The sequence below is a fragment of the Drosophila kikkawai genome, chromosome 3R (genome assembly GCF_030179895.1).
Source record: "Drosophila kikkawai strain 14028-0561.14 chromosome 3R, DkikHiC1v2, whole genome shotgun sequence".
Taxonomy (NCBI): domain Eukaryota; kingdom Metazoa; phylum Arthropoda; class Insecta; order Diptera; family Drosophilidae; genus Drosophila; species Drosophila kikkawai.
This window is the reverse complement of record NC_091731.1, coordinates 23,329,759-23,354,060: the sequence shown is the minus strand read 5'-3', so window position 1 is coordinate 23,354,060 and position 24,302 is coordinate 23,329,759. Positions and strand designations below refer to the sequence as shown.

The window sequence follows — 24,302 nt, the reverse complement described above, 5'->3', positions numbered from 1 at the left end:
AAATGTGCCGCCGTCGCAGTCACCGGCAATGGAACAAGCGGTGAAATTGCTGGACATGCCTGGCATGGCCAACACAAACTGCTAGGAAAACAGAGGGGAGCAAAAAATATATATATATACATTTGTCATATCCCACGGGGCCAAGCCATGCGCAGGCGTTGCCACTTTCGAATTCCTCTCCTCATTAGATCGCCCAGCTAATTATCGTGGCCGGGAGGCGTGCCCGATTTTCGCCCGCTCCGAATTGCTGCCTCATGGCGGCGGTAATTGCAGCATCTATGCGATCCCGGCAATTTTCAACTTATCGAGGTTATCCACCGCACCTGACTGGCAGCCAGCAGCAACCACTTGAACCTCTGCTCCCACACGACGACGCCGACAGATCGCGGCTGTCCTCGATTCTTTGCGGCAACCACAGCCTCGGTACGCGCAGGTTCACGACCCACATGGACGTCGGTAACTTTCTTGAATGATCCCAGCGTTTTCCATCGGCCAACGTTTATTGACATTAATCATTTGCGGCCGCTTGCGGAAATTTGCAAGTACCAGCCCAGGTACTTCTGGGAAATGATTGCCTCTCAGCACACTGTTTTTTTTTTTTTATGGCAGCTTTATGAACGGTGGTTTACGGCCAAGGTGCCAGAGGATGCTAGTACGCGACCGACTGCCAAACAAGAACCAAAGTTTCTCTATGTTATTCCCAATTCTTTTCCCTGCAGTTCGATTTTCCTATCATCTTTTTTTTTGGGGAATTTTCCCTTGGACACACAAAGCATTGAATCATTCGGCGCTAGACCGGAAGGAAGCCGACGCCATTTTCCTGTTGCTTTTGTTGTCGTCCGCTGTCTGCGCCATTTTGTTGTAGTTGTAATTGTAGTTCATGTCTGCGAATTTGTAGCCATTGTTCGCAGTTAAAGTGAAAGTTTTGCTCCGCTTTAGAACGAGCGAGCCATGCCATCGAGAAATTGCGAATACCTAATTGGGCATAACGAGCTTAACTCCGAGGTGGGCGTTGACTTTGATGTGTGTGCTACACGGAAGCAAAAGTATATTAACGTTTAATCGGAGATAATTCTGTTATAATGGGAATTTTATTTAAAATACTGATAATGATAAGGATTGACAGCTTTTAATTGGATTAGAAGATGCAAAAGATTCATAATTAATTGAGTAATTTTAATAATTTCAGACCCTTGAATTCAAACTTTTTACATATTTATATTTTTCATATATAAAAATGTCTAAAATATACAACTTTTCTGCAAGCGTAGCAGTTAAAGTGAGCTGGCCCAAAATTGCTGTATGAGTAAACCGCAACATGCCACTTAGCCCCGAACTCCAAATCAATGATGGCTTTGGGTATATGGGCTTGGGAATGGGAGTTACGAATTCCAGGCCAGATTCAGACAGTTAGAATGTCACCCACACACACACACACACACACACTCCTCACCTGGTATTGCAATCTGTTAACTTGTCCAACAAAGACTGCCACTGGCACTGCCAATGCCACTCATAGCCAACAATTGACAATAACAAGCGGGCGGCGTCCGCCCAATTTTCAACCCAAACCGTTGGCTTGCTCACTCTTTGAGCACCACTTGGTTGCAGCAGCAACATCGGGGGCAGGAGCAACATCATCGATAACAACCACTGCAAAAGCAGCCACACAATTGGAGTTCTTCAATTGCCCACTGTCCAAATATTGCCAGCATTGTTTGCTCGTTATTATGGCCGTGGCTCCTGATGGGAACTTGACCTGGGACTTGGGCTGGGACCAGGCTCTTTTGTCTTTCTGGCCACACATACCATAAATAAATCTCAATTAAAATTCAACCCCTTTTCGAGGGGCGTTTCCCATGGCCAGGATGGTAATCAATCAGCGGACAAGGCTACTCCCAGGCTTATCCCGGCTTTTTGGCCCCCTGCTCCTGTGTCCCAGTCCACTGTCTACTGTCACAGATGTCTCCGCATTCACACCCCGACACGGCTCGGCTCGGCTTTTCGGCTGCCACTCTTTATTCTTTTCTATGCCACGCCATGCGGCACTTGCATGTTTATTATTTGGCTTGGCTCTTAGAAGCCGGTCCCGATCTGGAGACTGGACACAGTCAAACCTGGTGTGGAGTGGTTGAGGTGGCAGGGGAGCTGGGGCACAGAGCTGGCCAAGTCGCGACGACGTCACAGTCGTTAAGCGTGACTTTTGTTATTGTTGTTTGTTGCTTTTTGCATACCGTCGGAGCGGGGTGGAGGTGGTCACAGTTGGGGAAGGGCAGCGGAAGCGGGCACAGGAATGGGAACGTAAACAAAAAGCCGAACTCTAAACTCGAAGTCGAAGCCACTCCACGAACAACCAAAGGCGGAGAAGAAAGAAGTCAGAATTATTCTGTACATATCGCACTGTGAATACCCTTAGAATATTTAATCCTTGTCAAATAAAAAAATAAGATTGAAGGGATATAGTATGATAGATGGAAGGAATATAGTATGATAGAAAAATAGTCAATAGTTTTAATTGTATCATGTCGGGTATTCATTTAATACGAACTTCCCTCAATAATTGGAAATTCTCATTACTCTAAGTAAAGAACATAATCTTATGTTTATAGTACAATATTTTATGTATATGCAATATTTTAAGTAAGCTCTATTAAATTTATTTTTCCTATAACAATATAGGTAATTAAAATTTTCAACTATAATTAGAAAAATATTAAAACCTTAGATAGCTTATTCAAAAAACTTTCCCAAATGGGTATTTAATTCCCAGAACCCGAGTAAGTGTAATCGGAGGGTTAGTCATGGCCTAGTGCAGCACCTAGCTGAAATACCCAGAGTCCAGCTGCGGTGGCTTCGTTCTGTGGCATAAACGGCAACGACGACCGGCCCCGTTCATTCAGTCTTTGGCGAGATTTTATCGAGTGCGGACGTGTCTGCGGCTGACTGGCGAACTTGAATACGAATCCGAATCCGAAATCGAGCACCAAGCCCCGAATTCCGAGACCAAGTACGCTCGATACTCACGCGAATCTCTAGATGCATTTGGTATCCAACGTTTGGCGCCACAAACGAAAGACTTTCGAGACTCTGATTCGATTCACTTGTATTTCGCTAAAAGTGACAACTACAAAAGCATAAAACAATATGAGTGCCACCTGGATGGGAGCCCGGACCATGGCCTGGCTGCTTGGGTAAGTTGCAAGGACGCGTCGACTGAGGGTTCGGTCCTCTAGATGCGCTTTAGGGTCCAGCGACTGCGCTCCTTCTCCAACTTCTCCGTCTGCGTGGCCATCTCCACGCTGACCTTCGCCATCTTCTGGTTCTTGTCCACCTTCTCCTCCTCCTTCTCGGTCTGCGTGCTCTGGCTGCTGTGGAGGGAGAGGAAAAAAGGAGACAAAGGTAAGGCGTTGAGTAGGGGTCGGGAACACTGAGTCACCAACTCGATGGGCAAAAGGATTCGGATGCAGGCCGCAGTGCTTGCAATTTATAGTGATGTTCCAACAGTGGTCAGTAGAAGAGTTGGCTGGAGGCTAAATCAGCCAGGTGACAAATTATTGTTATAGTTTAGTTAACTTCAAAAAGAAGTCAAAAAGCTATAATTTATATTGTAAAATTGTCTAAATTAAGTTAATCCTTCAGCGTGTATTTGAAATATTTTTACTTAATTGGGGAATAGTTTATCCTACTTATTAACCCCTAAAAATGGCAACAACCTTTTATTTATCGTAGAAAATCCTTACCTCTTGAGAGTCGTCGTTGATAAAAGACCTCTTATGCCAGCCAAGGTTATGAATTTCTCCGAAGACAATTTGTCACCGATCCGGTCGACTGGCAGAGGTGTTAGCGGCTCTAGGGCTCCCTCCCTGGGCAGGTCCTGCTTCTTTGTAGTTTTTTTTATTTCAAGTCCCCTGACATCAAGCACCTGGCTGACGGCACTAATCACTTCGTTGCTGATGATATTGCTCATGTTCGTCATGGACTCGAGCATCAGTGCCTGCAGATAGGGCCTGATCAGCTCATCTTCGACCTCGTCGGTCTGAGTAGTCTCGTGCTTGTCATCTATGTTTCTCTGAACACCCACGTTGTTGCAGCAGACTTCGGTCTGGGAGCCCAGGGTGGCGTTTCGTATCCTGGTCTGGGTGGCCCAGCTTTTGGCGGAAATCTTCGCCTGGGTGGTGCGACTCTGCAGGACCTGCTCCTCCGTCTGGCTGCCGGAAGACTGAATCTCGCAACTAGTGGTCTGCTGATCCTTCGAAAAGGTGGGAAAAAGGTCCGAAGTATCCAGCTGGATGCTGCTGCACTCCCGACTTGACGTTTGGCTGGCAGTGGTCACCAGAACAACACTCTCGGTGTTCACGGCAATGGAGCTTTGAAGCAGCGAGATCGGACTGCTGGATTTCACGCTAGCATTCGCAGTCTTCAGCTTCTGCTGTTGACGACGCTGGCGCTTCTTCGGCCGGCTGGCCGGCGTGGAGCCAACTCGGGCCTTCTTTATATGGCGGATGATCAGCTCACCCTTCCGCAGCTCGTAGCGAACCATGAAACTTGGATTAAGAGCAGTCACTGGGGTGATGGGAAGAGATGAGCGAACCTTGACCCCGCACTCACCTGGCTTTCCCCACCTGAAATCGCTTGCTCATGCGGATCACGCTGTCCGAAGCGGCGGACGTGGAGATCAACAGCAGGGCCTTCAGATCGATGCGCATGATGGTGTATATTGTTCCTATGTTTTCGTTCGAGTTTGTTTCTATTCACAATTCGTATATAACAAACAATTTGGAAAAAGAAGGATCTGTAAGACTACTTTCTCAGAGTGTGATTTACTAACTGACTGGAGGCGCACTACCTACTTGCTTCATTTGCCGAATTTTCACACGAAACCCTTTTCCTAAATTTGTCTTAAAACCAGCAACACGCAACCTCATGTCGCTGCGATGTTGTTTGCCTGTTGCTGTGTCTGTGTTTGGTGTATAGCTGCGGGCTCCTTTGTGCTGGCAATTCATTAATAATTCAAAAATGCCGCATATGTTCAGGGCCCAGGACGAGGACAACAACAGCGGCAGCAGTGGCGGCGGCGGCGGCTACAGAACAAAAAAAAAAAGGCATTCACTTATTCTGCAATTTATCAATACAAAGTTAACATGAAAATGGCCACAAAAACCACAGCACAGACAGAGAGGACACCAAGTAGGAGTAGGAGCAGCAGCAGCAGGAGCAGGACAGGCCCAGCCTGGGGTGTTCGTTTGACTGGAATTGGGTGGATGGGGTACGATGGCAGCAGCATGTGGTGGCCACTGCTAAGTACGTGTTGATTTGGGCGCTTTCGATTGGGCTGAGGCTCTCATGGATTTGCAATCCAGCGAATCGATTGGCCCCATACCATCCATCAGCTCCCGATGGAGCTGGCCTCTAATCCCGCCCGGAGGCACAGTTTCCTTGCTGTCTTGCACTCGCAATTTATGCAGCTTCTTGGCAGACTTCTAAGGCCTGGCTATGTGCAGTTTCTTGCATGCATTATCTCCGTGGAGCTCCGTGGGGCCTAAGACTTGGCTCGGGATGCCGGGCACGTCGCTTGGCCTTCGGTTACATTTATTGCATAAAACCCAGCCAATTTCCATTATAATTTGTAACGAGCGGAGACCGCCAAGGGGCCGGAGTCGGACTCGTACTCGTATGCTTAGTCGGCCAATAGCATTTGGCTTGACAAAGTCGCCGATAGGGACCTCAAGACCTGCTGAAAGTCCACGAATATAATCACATAATGTGGCATTTAAAGCCGCCTTTGTGGGTATCGGTATCGCTATGGGTGATGGCATTGCATCTTTAGCTGCTTCTAATGGGAGTCGATGCCTCGCGGAGTTCCCACCTCCGGAGCCTCGCTTTTCACTGGTGTACACTGGTGTAATTGTACGTGCCTATTTGCATTTTTATCTGCTTCGTTTTCCGCTTTCTTCCTTATTATTACTTGACACTCCAGCGCAGAAGAAGAACAGCAACATCAGCAACAACAGCAAGTAGTGGTTTTCAGTTTCAGGCGGGGAAGGGGGCGATACATCTATTTAAAGTTGAGCACCAGGGTTGGTTACCCCTTCGACCCAGCAAACAAACAGCTACAACGATTCGAAATTAAGACCTTGCCGGCCGACTCACCTGTCAAAGTGACTGCCGCCGCCAGAACGACCCTGAACCCTGGCCGAAGGGTCCAATCAAACCGCAGGCCGGCAGGCTAATCCCTTACAGAATTTCGCACATAAAATGAGCTATGCCAGCGCATAAAACGATGGTCATAAAAGCTGTTTCATTCTACTCTATTCCCGCAGGTTCTGCTGCCTTTTGTGCCTAGCTGCCATGGCTTCAGGAGCGGGATCGGCGGCGGGAGCATCGCCAACTCTGGCCAAGGATGTGGCACATGTGCACAAGATCAAGAGGCAGGAGAGGCGCCACGGAACGAGTCCTCTGACGGCCATCAAGAAGCCCAAGCAGCTGGTCAGAAGTGCTCACGGCCTGAACAAGAAGCTGCTCAGGTGAGTAACCACACAGGGAGAAAAGTCCACCCAACTGTAAGGCTTAACCTTCGCTTTAAGTCCTACCATCTAGTATAAACACTATAATTATATATTAACTTCTCAAAGAACCACTTCATAGAACATTAAAGTAACAAGGTAATAAAGCAAATGCAAGCCTCATCAAGCCATCATTTCAAGAACCAACTCTTGATATTATGACTTTATTTTTTCCACTGCAAAGGGGAGGGGAGCCAGCAAGTGCACGCCTCTTATTTTGGGCTTAATTAAAGCAGCATGTCCAGTACGGCTCATCCCCCTTGCCAGCCATAAATTAAATAATGAAATATTCATGGAAAACGCTTACCACGTTGGCCAGACAGTCCACTCGGCACCTTCACTCCCTCTCCCTGCCCTGCCCCGACTAACCTCTATTACACACTGGCCTTACACCAAACCAATCCGAACCTCTTGGTCGTTGCAGCCAGATGGGCTTCATGAAGGTGAAGGCGCCCAACAGCCACAACAGGAAGCGCCTGGCGGTTGAGTCACGCCGCCACGCCTCGCGCGATGATTCACACATGTTCATCATCAAATTGCCGCCAAATATGCACTACTATGCAGGACCCGCTGCGAAGAATGCGCTGACGGATCACCCGGCCAGCGACAAGTCGGGTGATGTTGCTGGTGCTGGTGGCAACGCACCCAACAAGATGGCAGCAGCAGCAACATCGGCCACACGAGCAACATCAACCACATCGGTCGCTGAGGCGTCGGCGTTGAAAGCTAACGGGAAAAAGGTAAACGGGATTCCATTAGGTTACACCATAGACACACACACACACCCGATTCTCTCCCCTTAGCCAGAACTGGCTCTGCTCTCGGCTCAGCTCGGCTCGGCTCACCTCCAGGCTGTCAGCAATCCAGCCAGGTCCAAACCTAGCCGAGACCGCGATAAACATCGCCGCGCATGCGCATAAAACAAATTGCAAAACGGAGAACAGAGAACAGAGCCGAGCAGCAGAAGTGGATTACCCATTTGGGCCGATGGCAGAGGCAGACATGGGAGAAGACCCAGACCAAGACCAAGACCAAGACCGTTGCCTGAGCCAGAGCTTTTGGACATGCGACTGGGCCTGCAGTTGCAGCTATTTTTATGCGTGTGCGTGTATCCCAATGCCCAAAATGGGTATCTTGGGCATGGCCCGCTGTCCTATAAATAACTAACAGATAGGGTCAGCCAGGCACGGGGTATCGCTTAGTCCATAGAGCTCCCATTCCATGTCAACTGCAGCATTTCAAGTCGCAAATACATGGCCTTTGTTGCTTCTGCAGAATTAATGCAGCAAGTGTCAATGTCAGGGAATGTCGGACAGGCAGCCAGGAGACAGAGACAGTAACAGTGGCACTGGCACGAAAATTATTACGCTCTCACGACTCCTAGTGGAGTGATGCCGCCTGAACCAGAAATTAATATGCAGGCCATTAACCAAGTCCGAGCCTCAATTAAAAATGCAATTTGTTTGAGCCACTCCGCCGGCTAGTGTGCCTGATTTAGACGCCAGAGCACGGCTGATTTATGGGACGCCAGTCCAGATCCACTGCCAGTGCCAGTGCCGGTCTAGTCTCCAGTTCCCCGTCCAAGAGCCATTCCCCGGGTAATGTTGTCTAATCAGTGCGCTTTCAATTGCAGGTCTCGTTTCCCTTCAGCTCCAACGGTCGGCCGGGCCGCATCTACCACTGGAACCTGCCGGTCCTGAAGCAGGCTCTGGCTAAGAAGCCGCACTTTGCCCACGTCTCCGCAGCGGATCGCAACAGGCTGCTGGACATCGAGAGCGTGCCCACCTGGCGCCAGCCCTGGGAGAACGAGACCGCTGAAAAAGGTTTCAGTGCGGGCAGCGGCAAGTCCAAGTACCGCAAATCCCTGAAGCCCAAGTCACCCACATACTACGCTCCCTCGCAGGCGGTCAGTAAGCAGAGTTTCCACAAGTACTTTGCGGGGAACGGCAAGCCAAAGGGCTTCTACGTCATCAAGGAGCATCAGAGCAAGCCGCAGTTCTACCAGAACATCATCTCGTAATTCGGTTAGGTCGCCATTCGAAATACCTTCAAAAGACTGCGCGGTGCAGGGAGTTCTATTTCTACAACATTTTTCAGGGGCCATCTGTCCCCTCTTCCGTCCAGTTTCGGCTTGGAACAATTTCCGAGCTATAACCGACCACTTGTAAGGACTGTGAAACAGTTTTGGGGTCAAGTCTATTTTTATAAAACGGCAATGAATACAATAACAGAGTTGGGCTGGTTCAAGGAGGATCATATCGACACGGAAAATAAGTAAAGGTTAATCGGATTAAATTAATAACAAAAATATCTTTGATAAAATATTTTTATATAAAGTTAAAATTTTAACCCAAATGACAATAGCTAAAATCAATCTTTAAAGATTTCACATTAATAATCTTAAAATACACTTCAATCAAGACATATCCTGTGAATCGAATCCGCTGGCAATGAGAATAATCCCTCTGGAAGACCAGCCCAAACTGCATTTTAGCTAAGCATCTACGGCATGGCAATAAATTATGGCAAATATCGAGCTAGGTTTAAGTGCATGAACGATTTTGTTTTGATAAATAAATATTGACTGATTTTTAAATGCAATCCTCCTCAGACAAAGGCAAAACTGTCTGCCTCGAGTTTATTGACTTGAACAAAGGTAAATCGCTATCAGAGCAAGGTGAGTGGCTGGCAATTTTCGGCTGCTGTCACGACAGAGACACAAGCCCAGGCAGCGGAACAACAGTCTGGGAAAGCCGGGCTAATTACATAAGCAGCTTTAAGCCTGGCTGTGTTCTGAGACTGAGCCCTATGGGAGACTGGTGTGGCAGCAGCGGAAGCGGGGCGAGCGTGCGCATGCGCAGTTTCTCATTCGGCAGATAAAGCGGCAGACAGATATGCGGATACAGATACAGATACATATTTATAAGCCAGCGCCAGGTCGCAATAAGTAACAGCGATAATGATAATAACGACGACAAAAAGTCGGGTAGACAGACGGCACACCTCCAAAAGTCGGCATAAATAATGTTGTTCTTCCCTTGCCATTTTCTTGATTTTTTTTGTTTTTGGCGACTTCGGGCGCATAATTGTTTTTGCGGCTTATGCCTTCCTGCTCCAACACGGGCTCCGCTGACTCACGTGCGTTGAACTTTTCACCCGTATCCGTGGCCGGCAGAGTCTGTGGCATATTGAGTGCGCGGCTTAAGTAGATTTAATGACTTGTAGTTTCGCAGGCAGCGAGCCAACGAATGAGACATAAATCACTTTTATGACAAATGCCATCACTGGGACTACGGCTGGATTGGAGGATAAAGGATGGAGGACGGAGGACGGAGGATGGGCATGGGTGGCGTGGCTCATTGATTTTTTATGGCCGTCATCAGGTGAAATGGCTGCGCGAAGCTCCTATGCAGATAACCGTCCTGGCAATCAAATGTCGGATAACTAGTGCCACAGTCACAGAGCTATCGCAGTCGCAGTCCCAGTCGGATCCAGAGCCAGAAGTTGCTACTTGTTAACGCCATTTCCGCTTGTCATATCAAAATAATTATCTAAAAGTGTTGCCCAGTCCTAAGAACCCAAACGAACCGATCTCGAAACAAGACCACGGTATACGACGACTCGACTCTCTCGTTTGCGTGAGGGGCGGTTCGGCGGTCTGACTGCAACACCACTGGACAACTTGATCTGCAGAACGAGTTCCTCACGCAATCTTGATTGCAATTATGTAATTCCGAAATTCTTACTAATTAAACTAACATTTTACCTAATCGTATTTGCATTGCGCTCCAGAAACAAGCAGGAATTGCCTACGATTCTCCTCCTGTTGTGCAGAGCAAGAAATTGGTAAGTTGTGATTGATTGGAAGGGGATACAAATATATAAATATATTATATGTATAATTGCTTGACAATAAAATATATACAAATTAATATATGTAGATGTACGAGGTGCTCCGACACGGGGATATTAGTTAATAATTATGAAAATAAATGTTTAAAAATTAAATTAACAGCAGCAACAATTATTTGTATTATTATTCCTAAAATTATTAATTATTAAACCATTCATAAATAAAAACAAGAAAGAAAGCTAACTTTGGCCAGCCAAAGTTTGTATACCCTTGCAGGTAACAATTAAAATTTATCATAACTAAGCCAAAAATGCATTAAATTCGATTCGGAAAGCAGTTTTGTGTTAGTTTTTATTAATTTAAAAAAACTGCATACCAAATTTAAAATTTTAATAAATTAAAATTTTTGGCCATTTTTGCTAATTTTAATGATGAAACCCCTTATCAAATTTCGCAAAAATGGCAAAAAAATCTATTTCTTCCGGACATGTCTAGAAAGATTCCCGTTAATGCTGATCGAGAATATTTGTGGTTTATGGGGTCGGAAATAATTCCTTGACTTAGAAAAATATTATTTTGTATTATAAAATCTGATTTTTTATATTAAAAAACTTTTTGATTTTTTTTTAAATTAAAAATATCATAACTCGGCCAAAAGAGCATTAATTTTAAATCGGAAAACTGTTCTGTGCAAAATTTTCTACAGTTAATAAATCTGCATACTTAATTTAAAAATGTTGAAAATTCAATTTTTTATCAAAATCAAAAATTTTAATGATGTAACCCCTTATAAAATTTTGGAAAAATGGCAAAAAAAATCGATTTCTTCCTGACATATCTAGAATGATTCCCCTGTTGATGCTGATCAAGAATATATATACTTTATAGAGTCGGAAACGTCTCCTTCACTGCGTTGCAAACTTCTGACTGAAATTATAATACCCTGCAAGGGTATAAAAATAATTAATAAATTATATAGGTATAAAAGAATAATTGCATTCGAAATTGTTCATAAGTGAGCCGACAATAGATTAATTTTAATTCGAAAAAAGTTTTTTTATAGTGATAATAGATCTGCATTTATTTATTTTTTAAATACAATTGTTTTCCCTTCGGACTAGCTTCGTTTCAAGCTTCTGACTGAAATAAAAATATCCTCAAAGGGGTATTAAAATTGAAATTTGTATTCATTATTTAATTTTATAATTTTTAAGAAAATTAAAACCTAAAAATATCATAACTTAGCCAAAAATGTAATTTAAATAAAGAAAGCTGATATGTGTTAGTTGTTAATAGATTAATAAATCTGCATCCAACATTTAAAAATTTAGAAAATCAACATTTTTGCAGATTTTTTAAATGTTAATGATGTAACCCCTTACAAAATTTTGAAAAAATTACAACAAAAATTCTTCCGGGCTTTAAAGACGTGGCTGTTGATGTGGATCAAGAATATATCGACGCATTTTCGCGAAAGTATCGTATGTCGCTTTTTTTCGAAATTGAGATTTTAATGCAAAATTGTTGGGCACCTAATGTCTCACTACCCTGTGAAATATTATAACTGAAAACCCTATAGTTCCGATAAAAATTAAGTTTCAATTTTGTCTTTTCTATAGAGCTTCCTAAGAGATTAAAGCACAAAAAAGCTTCTCCTGTAAAATTGGATTTTTCGACATACGATACTTTCGCGAAAATGCGTCGATATATAGTTTATATGATCGGAAATGACCCTTCATTATAAATAAAATAATAATATCCTGCAAGTGTGTTTAAAATAAAATAAATTAAATGTTAATAAGATAAAATAATTATTTAAGTGGCATCTTAAGCCTAAAAATACGATGTTTTTAAAAGGCTAAAATAACGTTAATTTTCCTTGGCTAAACAGCTTGTTTACAATTTAAAACCGGCATATCTAGCGGAAAAAAGCTAAATTGACAACCCTACAAGCACAGCCCTCTTAAAATATAAACAATTTGAACTTTTAAATAACATACAAAAATATAAAATAACCTGGAGAGCGACTCGAGCCTTACCTTGTTGAAATTTCTGTCATGGCGGCAAGCTCGAGACTCAGAGATCTCATCCTTAACACCCGCGTGCCACTGGTCCTCGATCACTTTCCGCTGGAATGGGAGTGCTTCAACGGCTCCCTGCACGACTGGTGCGAGCGATTCGACCAGGAGAGTCCCAATCCGCCGGCCTTTGAACTGATGGCCCTGGCGGACACGAAGACGCCGCAGTGGGAGCGAAAGCGAAGAAGCAGCCCGCTCCACATGCAGCAGTTCCTGCACGAGTACGGCGTTCTGGAGGAGGAACAGACCCATTGGGCGGCGTACCAGTACAAGAGGGCCCACGAGATTCCCGCCAGTTGCGTAAAGGGCATCGACTTCTCCAGCTTCGGCTTCCCGGAGCACGGCAACGATTTCTCCCTGTGGCTGGGATCGGAGCAGGCCAACACTCCCTGCCACTACGACACCTTCGGCGTGAACATAGTGGTGCAAGTGCACGGCTGCAAGTCCTGGCTGCTCTTTCCGCCCGAGACGCCGCTGCAGAGCACCCGGGTTCCCTACGAGGAGTCCAGTGTCTACTGCCTGGAGAACTTCTACGCTCCCGATCCAGAGAGGATGCAGGAGCTTGAGGCCTTGAGCATGCAGGCCTACCACTGCAACTTGCAGGCGGGCGATGTGCTCATCGTTCCGCGCCACTGGTGGCACTACGTGGAAGCAAAGTCCACATCGTTGAGCGTCAACTACTGGGTGCCGCTCAAGGACGACATGGACTTGGCTCTGGACGAGTTTCTGGTCAAGCACATCGTGGAGAGCTTCGTAAAGGGTGAGAGCGATCAGCTAAAGCAGTACCTGTTGAATCCCAACCAGCTGGAGGACGTCTCTGCCACGCCCAGCGAGCTCTATGCCCAGTTCGAGCGGGCTGTGCAGAGTATGGAGAGCGGGCAGAGCGGCCGGAAGCTCTGGGAAACCGATTACCTTACCCAGGCGGACTTTAGCCGGCTGCTCAACACTATCCACTACACTGTGCGTCCCCTCCAGGTAATGTCCTCTGATGAGTTTAAGCTGCTCCTGAAAGAAAATGCCAAAAGGCACCGCGCGGATGCTGCACCGTCCGAGCCCAGTCCCATGAGCTCCACATGGGAGCTTTTGGTGAGCAGCATGTGTGCTCCCCGGGTGATTGCCGGAATGAAGCGCGAGTTCTTCCGCAGACTGCGACAGGGTACAAGTTCATAGGATACACAAAGCAAGTCTAGGAAAGAACGTTTACTGTGATACGGGATAATATTGTTGAATATGTGAGATTAAAATCCATTATGCCATCAACATGTATGATACAATTTTCAAACAGAACCAGAACAAGGAGCATTAAATGCCGAATACCATCCTTCTCGCCTTCCCACCTTCTCCAGATTCTGATCTAAGGCTCTGCCATGCGATAGACCCTTGGGCGGATAAGCTGAGCACATGCATCTGGGCCATTTACCAGCCTGGTGGCTTCTGGTTGGGATAGCCTCCCTGCTGGTTGGCATAGCTGCCAGGGTACGTGCCGTAGTGGCCTGGCGGTGGCCCCTGCGGGAATCCTTGGTACTGATAGTCTGAAAGACGAGTTTTGTGTTATGGGAAACCCACTTTTTTTTCTCGCAAATTACTCACTTCCAGGATAGGGCAATGTGGCGTAAGGATTAAAGCTCTGCGGCATTGGAGCGGGGACATAGGCTGGATATGGCATACCCGGCTGGGCTCCATACGGCACTGGCATGCCGTGAACCTGAGCCGGATACGGAACATTGGCCGCAGCTGTGGCTGGCGGTACACTGGGTGCGCCACCTGCTGGAATATCTAAAGGCACACAAAATACGATTATAATTTTAGTAATTGTAGTTAACGTGAGACAACCCACCGCTGCCACTGCCCGAGGTGGAGGCGTAGTGCGAAGGCAGGGCCGGTGTGGCCGGACAGGCTTGGCGACTCGACTCCGTGGTCAGATCCTTAAGCAGCTCCTCCTTCTCCGTCTTGCGGGCGAACACAAAGTCGCTGATTTTGTTCTGGAATACGACCAGCAGCTGGGTGAGGTCGTTGTAGAACTTGGTGCCCTCCTGCAAATTGCCGGAGAGCTCTATGTAGCTGTCGTAAGCGGTGGCCAGCTCCTGGTACAAGGTGTCCCGCGAGCTACCGCAGCTGCCAGTTTCCGAGACGAAGGCACCGTGGGCGCTCTGGATGTCTGCTACCAAGGACTTCTGGCGCTCCACACTCTCGCGCACCTGCTGCTGCAGCGGATTGAGCACCTGGCCAATGCGGGCCAAGGACAGAGCGGGCTCATCGATAGCCCCATCCTTCTGCAGGGCCAGCAAGAACTCGTCCTTCATGTCGAACGTGGCCCCCTTGAGCTCCGACTCTACAGCCTCGCGCTCCGCCTTGATGGTCTCCACATCCTCCATCAGCTTCTTGAGACGCTGCACGCTGGAGCAGTTGGGATCCACACTGCCGCTAGCCGAGGGCAGTGATTGCTGGATTTGGTCTGGCGGCAGCGACAGCAGCTGGATGCCCTTCTGGTTGGCCTCGAACTTCTGGCGCACGACCTTGTCGGCCTCGATGGCATTGGTGATGACTTCGCGGTACTTCTTGGCATTGGTGCGGAACATCTCGGTCAGCTTATCTGAGCTGATGCGCGTCCAGCGCTCCTTGAACTGCGCCCGCAGCTGGTTGTCAGAGTCCCGTTCCTCGTCCAATAGACGCTCCGTCTCGTCCAGGATCTCGCGGTTGCGATTCAGCAGCTCGGGAAGATCCTTGAGCAGCGTCTGCACATTCTCGATGCCGCCCTTCTCGCGTACCTCTGTGGCCTTATCTTTGAGCGATGGTGGCAGTCCACTGTTGCCATCGGCCGTCTCCACGGCTGCCGGAAGATTCAAGCTGGCCAGCACGGCGTTCAGCGTCTGTGTGGACTCACGCAGCTTCATAATCTCCACGTTGACAATCTCGTTTCGACGCATATCGGAAGCGGTAAGAGCGCGGTGCAGCTCCACGGGCACCAGTGCGGCGAAGATGTCCTTAAAGTTGGCCGCCAGGGGATGTGCGATGGGCAGCGGCTTGGCCAATTGGGCCTTACCCGGCGAAGCCAGCGTGCTCAGCTCGGGGATCATCTCATTGTAAATGAACTCGTTGTCCTTGGTGGACTCGGCCAGGTTGCGCTTGGCGCGGCTGAAGTACTCGTCCAAGTAGGTCTCGTTTCCACCGCGCGATTGAGCAGCCTTGAACAGATCGACCGAGTTGCGCAGGCGGGCGATCTCCTCGCCAATCTTCTTGGAGGCGCGGCACACAAGGCTCTGATACAGCTGGGTGAGGGCATGGAAGCCAGCCTGCTTGCCGGCAATGGTGGGAATCCACTCCTTTTCCCACAGACTGCGCACGGACTCCTTCTGCATGGCGCGCAACACGTCCGCGTAGAACTCCTCAGCCTGGCAGCACAGCTTGGCCACAATCTGCTCCTTCATGTTGTCTGCAAATTAATTTAAACATTAAGTAAAACTGAGGTCTAGTGCCGGAGAGATGACCTCCTTAATAGATAAGAGTTTGGCAGCATGATGACTAAATAAATATACTCGATACGGGGCTTATATAACATAGACTTCAGCATACCTTTGATGGCTTTGAGGATAAACACCTCCTGGGCCTGGGCCACCATCAGCGCCTGCAGAACGATCAGAGTATCCTGGCTAAGATCGGGTGTAGGTTCCGAAGGCACTGCTGCCGGGGTGGCGCCTTTCAAGTACTGGAAGATGCCGGCGCTCTGCTGGAGCAGCTTGATAGCCAACTTAAGGCCCTCATCCGTGTCCAGCTCCTGGTTTGCCGCTATACTGCTCTGCAGGGCGGCGATGTTGAATAGCACGCAGACCTTCTCGTACATCAAAGAGGTGTGCGCTGCGGGGGAAATCGGAAGTTAATGGTGAAATGTCAGGTTTTTTTGGATGAATCACTCACTGAGGCTGATCTTGCCGCCAAAAATGGAGCCCTTGTCAAAGGCATCCTTCCACTTAAAGGGTATCTGGAGTTCGCTAACCGATATTTTGGTCTCCAAAGCGCAGATCTGGTCATAATAGCTGTGAAGACAAAGGCCAGAGGCAACAAAACCAGCCGACAATACCCATTAGTGACGACGTCATCCGAGAGCTTGTTTACGTCCGGCCACTGGCACGCACACAGGTGCCCCACAGAGCTACTGTGTGTGTGATTAGCCCCGACTCCGCTGTGTGGAGGCTGGTGACTCATCCGGAGAGCCCCGGAAAAAGGCCCATGACCCACAAAGACATTCCTGGAATACTCACGCATAAACCACCTCCAGCGACGCCTCGTACTTCTCGAAGAACTTCCAAATCGCCGTATTGCGTTGTTTAGAAAACTCATTCACTGCCTCTGCGTACTTGGCCTTCTCCTCCTCCGACGCCCCATTGTAGGTGCTCTGGATGAGGTTGTTCAGCGGCTTGACCACGTCCACCTCCGAAGGCTTCTTCAGCGGCACGCCCAGAAACTTCGACATCTTGCTGTGTTCTGCGAAGAATTGCTCAGACCCGACTTGGAATCAATTAATTAACCGTCTCTCGCTTTTATTCCAAGTCTTTCTTCGGCTCTCTCTTTCTCCAACAGCTGGCAGAGTGACCGGGCTAACCGGTCTTGGTATAATACGGTAAAGTAATTTTAAGCTTTGGTCACTCTAAAGAAATAATGTACCTTTAACCCGAATCCCATGTTATTTGTGATAGGTACTCGTTATATATAGAAGACGCCGTGCTTTCGCAATTAAATTTTTGTGTTTTCTTTTATTTGGATGCGACGAAAATTTAAAATTTTTGGATTTTCGAGCCCCATATAAGCCAGGCCACGTCCCACGTTATTTTCTTTGATTTGTGAATATAAAATCATTTAAGCTAATTAATCATTACAACCATCTCATAAGATGTCATTAAATTTATCATATGAATGATAATTTTATGATTTTTTTAGTATCTTTAAATATTTTTCGAGCCGAGCAAAGGACATTGTACAATAAATCGTGCTCTACTGGGCAGGGCTGTTCTAGCCGTAGATAACACTATTAAAATAAAGAATTATCTGAAAATAAGAAAATTAAGCGGTAGTAATAAAATGGCAAGCTAATAAGGGCTGGAATACAGCGCAGACTTTTTTAATAATTATCTTAAAACATTTTCAAAACCAGCTATAAAAAAGCCAAATGTACCTAACCAGATCGCATCTCTGAATTCTTGTAACACCAGAGGCTGGTCACACAACACATTAAAAGTGGTAACCCTAGACACTTTCTATTTTCTGATTGCGTTGTTGTCGAGGAAACTCTGCGAAAATTTCGGTAATAGTGCAACCTTTCACTGACCTAAAAGCAGACTTGGCAGAGGACCTAGCCCCAAGCGAGGACTCGCACTAAGAAGCGGAGACGCAGAAGTAGCAGCAGCGAGGAATAAGTAAAAAATATCCACACGATGGCCGAAGTGGAGAAACCGACGGCCACCCCGCCGACCGACATACCCCTGGCTACGCCCCCGAGCACCAGTGATTTGGAATCACCCGCAAAGGACAGCGCGGGAGCGGACGTGGAGCCCGGCACCTCGCCCACGCAGGAACCCAACTCAAACTCGCATCCGCACGACTCCGAATACGACACGGCGAGCGACCTGGAGGGTGGCGAGGACTACGACGACGAGGAGAGCGGCAGCGGAAGTGCCAGTGGCAGCGGCAGCGAGGAGGAGACGGAAACGGACGACGAGGACGAGGACGTGGGCAGCGAGACAGACGATGGCGAGGCGGAGCACGCTCAAGACCGGTCCATCGCTGACAGCGAGGCGCAGAAGAAGGTCGACGAGGACCGAAGTAATCCCCAGTACATCCCCAAGCGGGGCACCTTTTATGAGCACGACGACCGGACGGCAGAAACCGAGGGCGACGTTCTAGTCGAGCCCGAGAACGGCGCCGGGCAGGCTCAGCCAGAGCCGAATGGCGATCTCAATGGACTCGCAGCAGCCGGGGCAACCCCCGCCGGTCAGACGCCACAGATCTCACAGGCCTCCAAGACCATGCGCAAGTGGCAGCCGGCGTCTGGTGGCGATCGCTGGTCCCACGACCGCTTCGAGGCGAGCGAGCAGGCGCCCAAGTCGCGGGCCGAGCTGTTGCAGGCTTACGGCTACGATATTCGAAATGAGGACGCACCGCCTCGAGCACGACGGCGTCGGCGCTATACGCGGGGTCCGAGCAAATACTCAAGGAACTGGGAGGACGAGCAAGCCTATCTTAAGGCCAGCAATAAGGAGCGCAAGCCGCCGCGACCGCAGGACTTCCCGGCCCTAAATGAGCGCAAGCCGCGTGGACCACGCACCTCTTCTTCCCGGGAGGAGAAAGAGAATCGCCGCTCGGGCGGTGCTGGAGGCATGGGTGTAGAAAAGCAGCAAAGCGTGGCCAGCAGCTCGAATCCCAACAGATCCCAGGAGCGAGAGCGCGAAAGGGAGAGGGAAAGGGAAAGAGAGCGTGAGCCCAAGAGCCGCAACTTTGGGCGGATGAACGGCGGTCCAGGTCGCCAGAATGCCATGGAATTCAAGAAATCTGGCCGCGGACAGCCACCGCGCGAGAGGGAGCGCGATCAACTGGACAACCGCAATCAGAAGCAATCGACTCCACGCTCCAACCAGCAGCACCCACAGCAGCAGCCCCAGCATCAGCAGCAGCAGCCGCAGCAACAACGACAGCCGGCACAGCAGGCGCAGGCTCCGCTCTCCACCACGAACCTCTCGCAGCGGTTGCAGCAAGTGCAGCAGCGCAACGATCCCAGCCATGTGGGCAGTGTCCAGATGCACTCGCTGGCCAACCAAAGCCCACAGCAACCGCCGCAGCCACTGCACCAGGAGCAGCGTAACGCGCCCAAGCGGTATTCGAGCCTGCGACGCTCCCAGCAGGAGGCATCGCAGCATCTCGCGGAGCAGCAACAGCAGCAGCAAATGCAGCAGCAACTGCACCTCCAGCAGCAGCAGCAGCCTCAACCATCTCAGATCATGATCCAGGACCCTCACGTACTCATGCAAATTGCTTACCAGCAGCAGGAGCTGCAGGCGCAGCTGCAGACAATGCAACTGGGACCAACTGCCCCTGGGGCAGTCCCAGCGCCACCAAAACCTCATGCGCCACCGGCAGCTGCGTATCCGCAGGCGCAGGCGGCGCCCTACTATGTGACCGGTACGGAGCCAGTGCCAGTGCCCGTACCCGTATCCGTACCCGTACCCCAAGCACCATATGTGAATCCGGCCAGTGCCGCCTACTTGCCCACCACTCCCGCTGCCGTGGCCTATGCGCAGGCAGCGCCGCCTGTGGTGCCACAGCCAACTCCGGCGCCCACCCAGGCGCCACCCGCAGCCCAGCCTGCACAACCTTACCAAAACTACAACACTGTCGGTGGCACCACCTACTTTGTGCCACCGGCCCAGACAGCTAGCCGACCAGCTGCTTTGCCTCAGCGTCGCCCAACCAATGCTATTCCCATCCTGCCGCCATCAGAGAAGCACAAGACGAAGGGCGGCGGAGGCAAGGAGGAGGGCAACTCGGACAACATCGATCACATCATTGACAACATGTTCGTTGCGCGACCCTCGGCTTTCCAGCCTACCGGAGAGGGTGCTGCGGCTGGAGGAGGTGCATCCAAGGAAGATGCAGCCACTCCCCCGGCTGCCGAGCAGAACCTTCAGCCGGTGGCGGCCACTGGGAAGGAATGAGTGCAGGTGTATGCTGGCATGTCGACGCCGCAGCAGCAGAGGCGAGGTCAGAGAATGGCTCCTTCTTCCCCCTCGTCCACCTACGGCATGCTGCCGCCGCAGCCGCACGCCGGCTATTACCGCGCTCCGCCGCACTAGCTCCAACCAGCTTTGGCCAAGCTCTGGCTCAGCTCATCTAAAGATTTTTTTTCCCCCATTCTGTCCTCGGGTCTGGGATCCGACGAACCCCAGAAATGAATTATCGCAGTAAGAACCATTTGTAATTAGCATTTAGCTCCCAGATAATCGATCTTACTAACGTCGAATCCACGTATATAGGACGAGAATATATAAATATATATAATCAGGCGCAAGCTCCCATTAAACTGTATGTAGTATCTAGGACCAGCTGCGGATTCGTTTATTAAGTCGAAAGTGAAAACGTGCTGGCGGCGAGGCGCTTAGCTTATTTAGCCGCATTTTAGAGTTGAAACAAGAGATTTATCGTGTGAATTGTATTTGTGAAAACTAATAGAACTTGAATTTGAATAAACGTTTAACACGAAGCCACTAACTGTGCACGCTAACTTACAGACTATTTATGAATATATATATCTATATTTCTATATCAAATAGAAATACTATACACCCTAATAATGACTTTAGGAACAAGGGGAATCCCAAAAACTCTTCCTATTAATTGAAATCAAGAAAAGTCCTTTGGATGATAAAATGTTTTCAGATTTAATTCTGCCTTAATACTAGGTAAATCTCTACAGCTTTGACTCCTTGGCCAGCTGCTCCAAGAGAACGCTAATGCGTCGGAATGAATCCTTGAACATATGATTGAATTTGCGGGCGCTTGTCTTGATGCTATCCCGATATGCGGTGGTATTGATGTACACGCTGGCCCGAGGAAAAACATAAAAATTATTTATGATTAAAAGGATATAACTTCAAGTATTCTATACTTACGCATCAGAGGTTATTGAGTAGAAGACGCCGTATCCGTCGAACAGCATGGGCGCCACATAGCCCACGTTGGCCGTGAAGCCCAGGGTGCTGGTGGAGAGCACAAAGTTGCCTCCGCCGCCACTCTTCGCGTACATGGGATCGTCGTAGAAGGCGGGAATGTCCATTTTGTTCTCGTATGCCGCACACCAGAGTCCAAAGAGGTGTCTATCGATGCCATTTCCCTTTCGCGCCTCGTTCATGAAGTGCTTGTGGTCATCTACGGCGGCCCGGAAGGCCCTGGCTAGGGCCATGTCTCCCATCTGCTTGTTGGACGAAGCCCGCAAGAAGTTCGCCACAGCGCCAGTGCAGGAACGCAACGTCTCCGTTCGTCCATTGTAGTACTGACGCATAAGTGCGGTCTCATAGGTGGGAGCAATTCTGAAAGGCAGCTCATTAGCTCCCAGTGGGGATCTCAAGTCAGGCAGACTACTTACTCCTGATGCAACTGATAGTAGGTCCACTGCATGACGACTTGCACAAAGGAGTCCGGGTGCAGGCGGTGTTTTTTCATGAACTCCTTGCCGTAATCATCGAACACAGTGAAGGTGACTGTTACATCAATGCCCTAAGGAATGAAATATATTTTCAAAATTAATTGAGGATATTAAAGATATAGGGGGAAACATGAAAAATGCCAAAATTCTGGCAGTTTTCATGTATTCCCCCCTCTTGAAGTTAATCAAATTTCGGGAGCCATTAAAAGTGATTCCTTCAGTCGCTTTATGCTTCACTTACCCTATCCTCGACCTCCTGGCGGACTCGTTTAATCTCGCTCTTCAGTGAGTCATCCAGCTGGAAGTGGAGCTCCTTGATCTCAGCCACGCTCGAGTGCTCGGCCTCCGTCCAGTCCGGCTCAGGCACCTCCATGAAGCTCAGCTGCATAAAAGTGGCAAAGCTAATGCTGACAGTGCCGTCGTAGCAACTGTGCTCACCCGTCCAGTTGAAGCGTCCGTTGCGGAAGGCGATAATGCTGCTGCTGCGATCCGCCCACCGGGAATGCAGGTCACCGAAGAGGCCCAGCTGCGAGGACTCCTCGTAGTCCTTGGGCGACTGTTCGTACCAGCAAATCTCCATGCTGGCGCTCTCCACCAGCAGCAGTGTCTCCTTGTTGGCCTCGGATACCTCCATCAGGCGATTGCGATTGTTGGCCCAAGTGGTGCGATCATCGTGGCTCAGCATAGGGACACAATCGCCTTCGGGTTCATAGTCCAAGATGCTGCGCAACCGTTGCAGGGCCACCAGGATTTCGGGTGCCGTGAGGATAGTGTCGTCCTCGTGCACACAGTTCAGGATAAACTGCCTGCCCTTACCGGAGATGAGGATGTGCGAGGGCGTCTTTCCCTCATCTTTGGTTAGGAAATGCTTTTCGATGTGATCCTGCTCTACCCCCGGAACGCGACAGGTGGAGAAGAAGTGCTTGTACAGCGCGGAAGAGTATTTGATCTTCCCACCGTTCGAGGAGAGCGGCTTGATACTGGACGTGCGAGTGAGGTCCCAGAACTCCAGACAGTGATGGATGTGACGGGCGAGGCTCTGCGCAAATAAATAAACATAAAACGAGTTCCAAAGTCTATCGGTGAATGCACTCCAATCGGCTCACCTTGAGCATGTACTCCGGGGTCTCGGGCACGCCCACCATCTCCAGCTGCGCGGGCATGGACATTAGCTGATAGGGCAGCAGCGGCATGCGGATCAAATGGTACCCGTAGTCCTCCCACCATGTGCCCAGCCAGTTCTTCATGCTGGCCTCCCGCTTCTTGAGCTGCTCATGCAGTTTAATGCCCACGCCGTTTTGGAACTCATCAATGGCCCGACGAGCCTGGGCCAGTTCCTCCTTGGTGCCGAAGGGCTGGATGCAAGCGTAGTATCGCTCCATGGTGTCCTTCAGCTCGGGCAGAGGCAGCGGGGGCAGCGTCTCATCGAAATCGAAGGTATTCTTGTCATCCTTGCCCTGAAAGTATAGACTGGTCCGATCCATCGTGGTGGCTTATCTGCGGGGGTAAACAGGCGTGTGTCGAGATTAGACTTCCAGTTTGCTTGTGGTGGCCACCAATAGAGGTCTATGTCGAGATTAGAAGCCAATCATATCGGGTATCACTTTTGCGGTCAGCGGGTCCAAAGTTCTGCACGCAAATTATGGTGAAATTTCCATAAAGACAATAATCCCTTACGCAGGAAGATATAACAAAAACTATAGAATAATTGTGGCAATCGGATATGCAATTCTGAGGTGTGCATGGCAAAATTCAAAGCGATCTTTTCCTCGGTGGATTATCGTCACCCTCGAATATCAGACGTACAAAGTCCGTTCTTCTCAGCCGGATTTATATGCTTCATAAATATTTATATTCCCAAGACGCTCGTAAACCACTGGGCAACTGACCTTTGGACTCGTTGGAATAATTACGTTTGCCGGAGACACCCGTAGCGCCAGACTGCCGTTGCTCGACTAACCGCCTACCGGGAGTCCATACCCCAGCACACCTCCGCTTGGGATCGCCTCCCACGCCCACCTGACTCAGTTCGATAAGGGCGTCGGCGGCGGCGGCATATTGACCCAATCATCAGTACCTCCAGCGCGCAGACATAGCCGGCGTCTGATAAGCCCCTTGATAATTGTTATTTAGATTCTGGTGAATTCATACCAATCCAATATGGAGATAAACAATGAATTTTGTACCTGAGCTGTACTTTCGCCGGCGGCATGCAGTTCCCAATCTGGCGAACCCAATGCGCTTCTGCAGCTATCGTGGATAACTTTGCCACTTGATAAATGTTTTAATTAAAGATTTTATCATTTAATCCCAAGGCCATTGTTTACAGACAACAGACCCAATGGGAACTTTGCCAGGCCAATTAAAGGTAACAATGTGTTGTGCTTCTAATAACACTAAGTGATAAATAAGCTCAACAATAGTGCTTAATAATAATTGTTGACACAAATTCTTTTTTATAAACAAAGCCACAATGTGACCGCAGATAGGTCGCTAAAATATACCCAAGTTGGCAGCGCTGGAAAAACAGCTGACTGGGAACAGCTGCTAACTGTTCTCAGCTAGCTCCAGCTAGGCAAATCGCAGTGTGGCCAGCCGCTGCAATTCATGTTTCCCTA

The 24,302-nt window shown here is 48.9% G+C and overlaps 6 protein-coding genes across 8 annotated transcripts; 3 read left to right on the top strand and 3 right to left on the bottom strand.

Annotated features, from left to right (window-relative positions):
• Nucleotides 1-3,086: 3,086 nt before the first annotated feature.
• On the bottom strand, nucleotides 3,087-4,835 carry LOC108083766 (uncharacterized). 2 transcript variants are annotated; one of them, XM_017179692.3, is made up of 3 exons: nucleotides 4,609-4,835; nucleotides 3,741-4,544; nucleotides 3,087-3,365 (listed from the first exon to the last, which is right to left on the bottom strand). In XM_017179692.3, the coding sequence occupies exons 1-3, from the start codon at nucleotides 4,704-4,706 to the stop codon at nucleotides 3,230-3,232; spliced, it is 1,038 nt and encodes a 345-aa protein (XP_017035181.1). In that variant the 5' UTR covers nucleotides 4,707-4,835; the 3' UTR covers nucleotides 3,087-3,229. The 2 variants fall into 2 exon arrangements, with proteins under 2 accessions (XP_017035181.1, XP_017035179.1); XM_017179690.3 differs by having other exon boundaries at nucleotides 3,087-3,368; nucleotides 4,609-4,834.
• A 1,382-nt stretch (nucleotides 4,836-6,217) lies between these two features.
• Nucleotides 6,218-9,158, top strand: LOC108083767 (uncharacterized). Its single transcript, XM_017179693.3, has 3 exons — nucleotides 6,218-6,524; nucleotides 6,988-7,303; nucleotides 8,197-9,158. The coding sequence occupies exons 1-3, from the start codon at nucleotides 6,349-6,351 to the stop codon at nucleotides 8,581-8,583; spliced, it is 879 nt and encodes a 292-aa protein (XP_017035182.2). The 5' UTR covers nucleotides 6,218-6,348; the 3' UTR covers nucleotides 8,584-9,158.
• A 3,207-nt stretch (nucleotides 9,159-12,365) lies between these two features.
• HSPBAP1 (HSPB1 associated protein 1) lies at nucleotides 12,366-13,815 on the top strand. The gene has a single exon (XM_017179642.3). It carries the CDS (start codon nucleotides 12,474-12,476, stop codon nucleotides 13,662-13,664), a length of 1,191 nt encoding a protein of 396 aa, XP_017035131.1. The 5' UTR covers nucleotides 12,366-12,473; the 3' UTR covers nucleotides 13,665-13,815.
• ALiX (programmed cell death 6-interacting protein-like protein AliX) lies at nucleotides 13,680-17,103 on the bottom strand. Its single transcript, XM_017179641.2, has 6 exons — nucleotides 16,754-17,103; nucleotides 16,410-16,528; nucleotides 16,068-16,349; nucleotides 14,332-15,927; nucleotides 14,085-14,270; nucleotides 13,680-14,026 (listed from the first exon to the last, which is right to left on the bottom strand). The coding sequence occupies exons 1-6, from the start codon at nucleotides 16,963-16,965 to the stop codon at nucleotides 13,911-13,913; spliced, it is 2,511 nt and encodes an 836-aa protein (XP_017035130.1). The 5' UTR covers nucleotides 16,966-17,103; the 3' UTR covers nucleotides 13,680-13,910.
• Nucleotides 17,104-17,716: 613 nt separating this feature from the next.
• btz (CASC3 exon junction complex subunit) lies at nucleotides 17,717-20,746 on the top strand. The gene has a single exon (XM_017179631.2). It carries the CDS (start codon nucleotides 17,924-17,926, stop codon nucleotides 20,195-20,197), a length of 2,274 nt encoding a protein of 757 aa, XP_017035120.1. The 5' UTR covers nucleotides 17,717-17,923; the 3' UTR covers nucleotides 20,198-20,746.
• A 149-nt stretch (nucleotides 20,747-20,895) lies between these two features.
• On the bottom strand, nucleotides 20,896-24,150 carry CROT (Carnitine O-octanoyltransferase). 2 transcript variants are annotated; one of them, XM_017179632.3, is made up of 6 exons: nucleotides 23,871-24,150; nucleotides 22,791-23,181; nucleotides 21,926-22,723; nucleotides 21,625-21,755; nucleotides 21,152-21,568; nucleotides 20,896-21,082 (listed from the first exon to the last, which is right to left on the bottom strand). In XM_017179632.3, the coding sequence occupies exons 2-6, from the start codon at nucleotides 23,166-23,168 to the stop codon at nucleotides 20,950-20,952; spliced, it is 1,857 nt and encodes a 618-aa protein (XP_017035121.1). In that variant the 5' UTR covers nucleotides 23,169-23,181; nucleotides 23,871-24,150; the 3' UTR covers nucleotides 20,896-20,949. The 2 variants fall into 2 exon arrangements, with proteins under 2 accessions (XP_017035121.1, XP_017035122.1); XM_017179633.1 differs by lacking the exon at nucleotides 23,871-24,150 and adding an exon at nucleotides 23,574-23,707.
• Between the last annotated feature and the right edge of the window lie 152 nt (nucleotides 24,151-24,302).

Excerpts from the sequence above, each read along its gene's own strand:
- ALiX (XM_017179641.2), bottom strand. The coding sequence starts at position 16,965 with ATGTCGAAGTTTCTGGGCGTGCCGCTGAAGAAGCCTTCGGAGGTGGAC. Across the intron at positions 15,928-16,067 it reads TATCCTCAAAGCCATCAAAG|ACAACATGAAGGAGCAGATT; the intron begins GTATGCTGAAGT and ends ATTAATTTGCAG. Across the intron at positions 14,271-14,331 it reads CACCTCGGGCAGTGGCAGCG|ATATTCCAGCAGGTGGCGCA; the intron begins GTGGGTTGTCTC and ends GTGTGCCTTTAG.
- LOC108083767 (XM_017179693.3), top strand. The coding sequence starts at position 6,349 with ATGGCTTCAGGAGCGGGATCGGCGGCGGGAGCATCGCCAACTCTGGCC. Across the intron at positions 6,525-6,987 it reads CTGAACAAGAAGCTGCTCAG|CCAGATGGGCTTCATGAAGG; the intron begins GTGAGTAACCAC and ends TGGTCGTTGCAG. Across the intron at positions 7,304-8,196 it reads TGAAAGCTAACGGGAAAAAG|GTCTCGTTTCCCTTCAGCTC; the intron begins GTAAACGGGATT and ends TTTCAATTGCAG.
- LOC108083766 (XM_017179690.3), bottom strand. The coding sequence starts at position 4,706 with ATGCGCATCGATCTGAAGGCCCTGCTGTTGATCTCCACGTCCGCCGCT. Across the intron at positions 4,545-4,608 it reads TTTCAGGTGGGGAAAGCCAG|TTTCATGGTTCGCTACGAGC; the intron begins GTGAGTGCGGGG and ends TCTTAATCCAAG. Across the intron at positions 3,369-3,740 it reads TCAACGACGACTCTCAAGAG|CAGCCAGAGCACGCAGACCG; the intron begins GTAAGGATTTTC and ends CTCCCTCCACAG.
- HSPBAP1 (XM_017179642.3), top strand. The coding sequence starts at position 12,474 with ATGGCGGCAAGCTCGAGACTCAGAGATCTCATCCTTAACACCCGCGTG.
- CROT (XM_017179632.3), bottom strand. The coding sequence starts at position 23,168 with ATGGATCGGACCAGTCTATACTTTCAGGGCAAGGATGACAAGAATACC. Across the intron at positions 21,569-21,624 it reads TACTATCAGTTGCATCAGGA|AATTGCTCCCACCTATGAGA; the intron begins GTAAGTAGTCTG and ends GCTGCCTTTCAG. Across the intron at positions 21,083-21,151 it reads TACTCAATAACCTCTGATGC|CGTGTACATCAATACCACCG; the intron begins GTAAGTATAGAA and ends TCCTCGGGCCAG.
- btz (XM_017179631.2), top strand. The coding sequence starts at position 17,924 with ATGGCCGAAGTGGAGAAACCGACGGCCACCCCGCCGACCGACATACCC.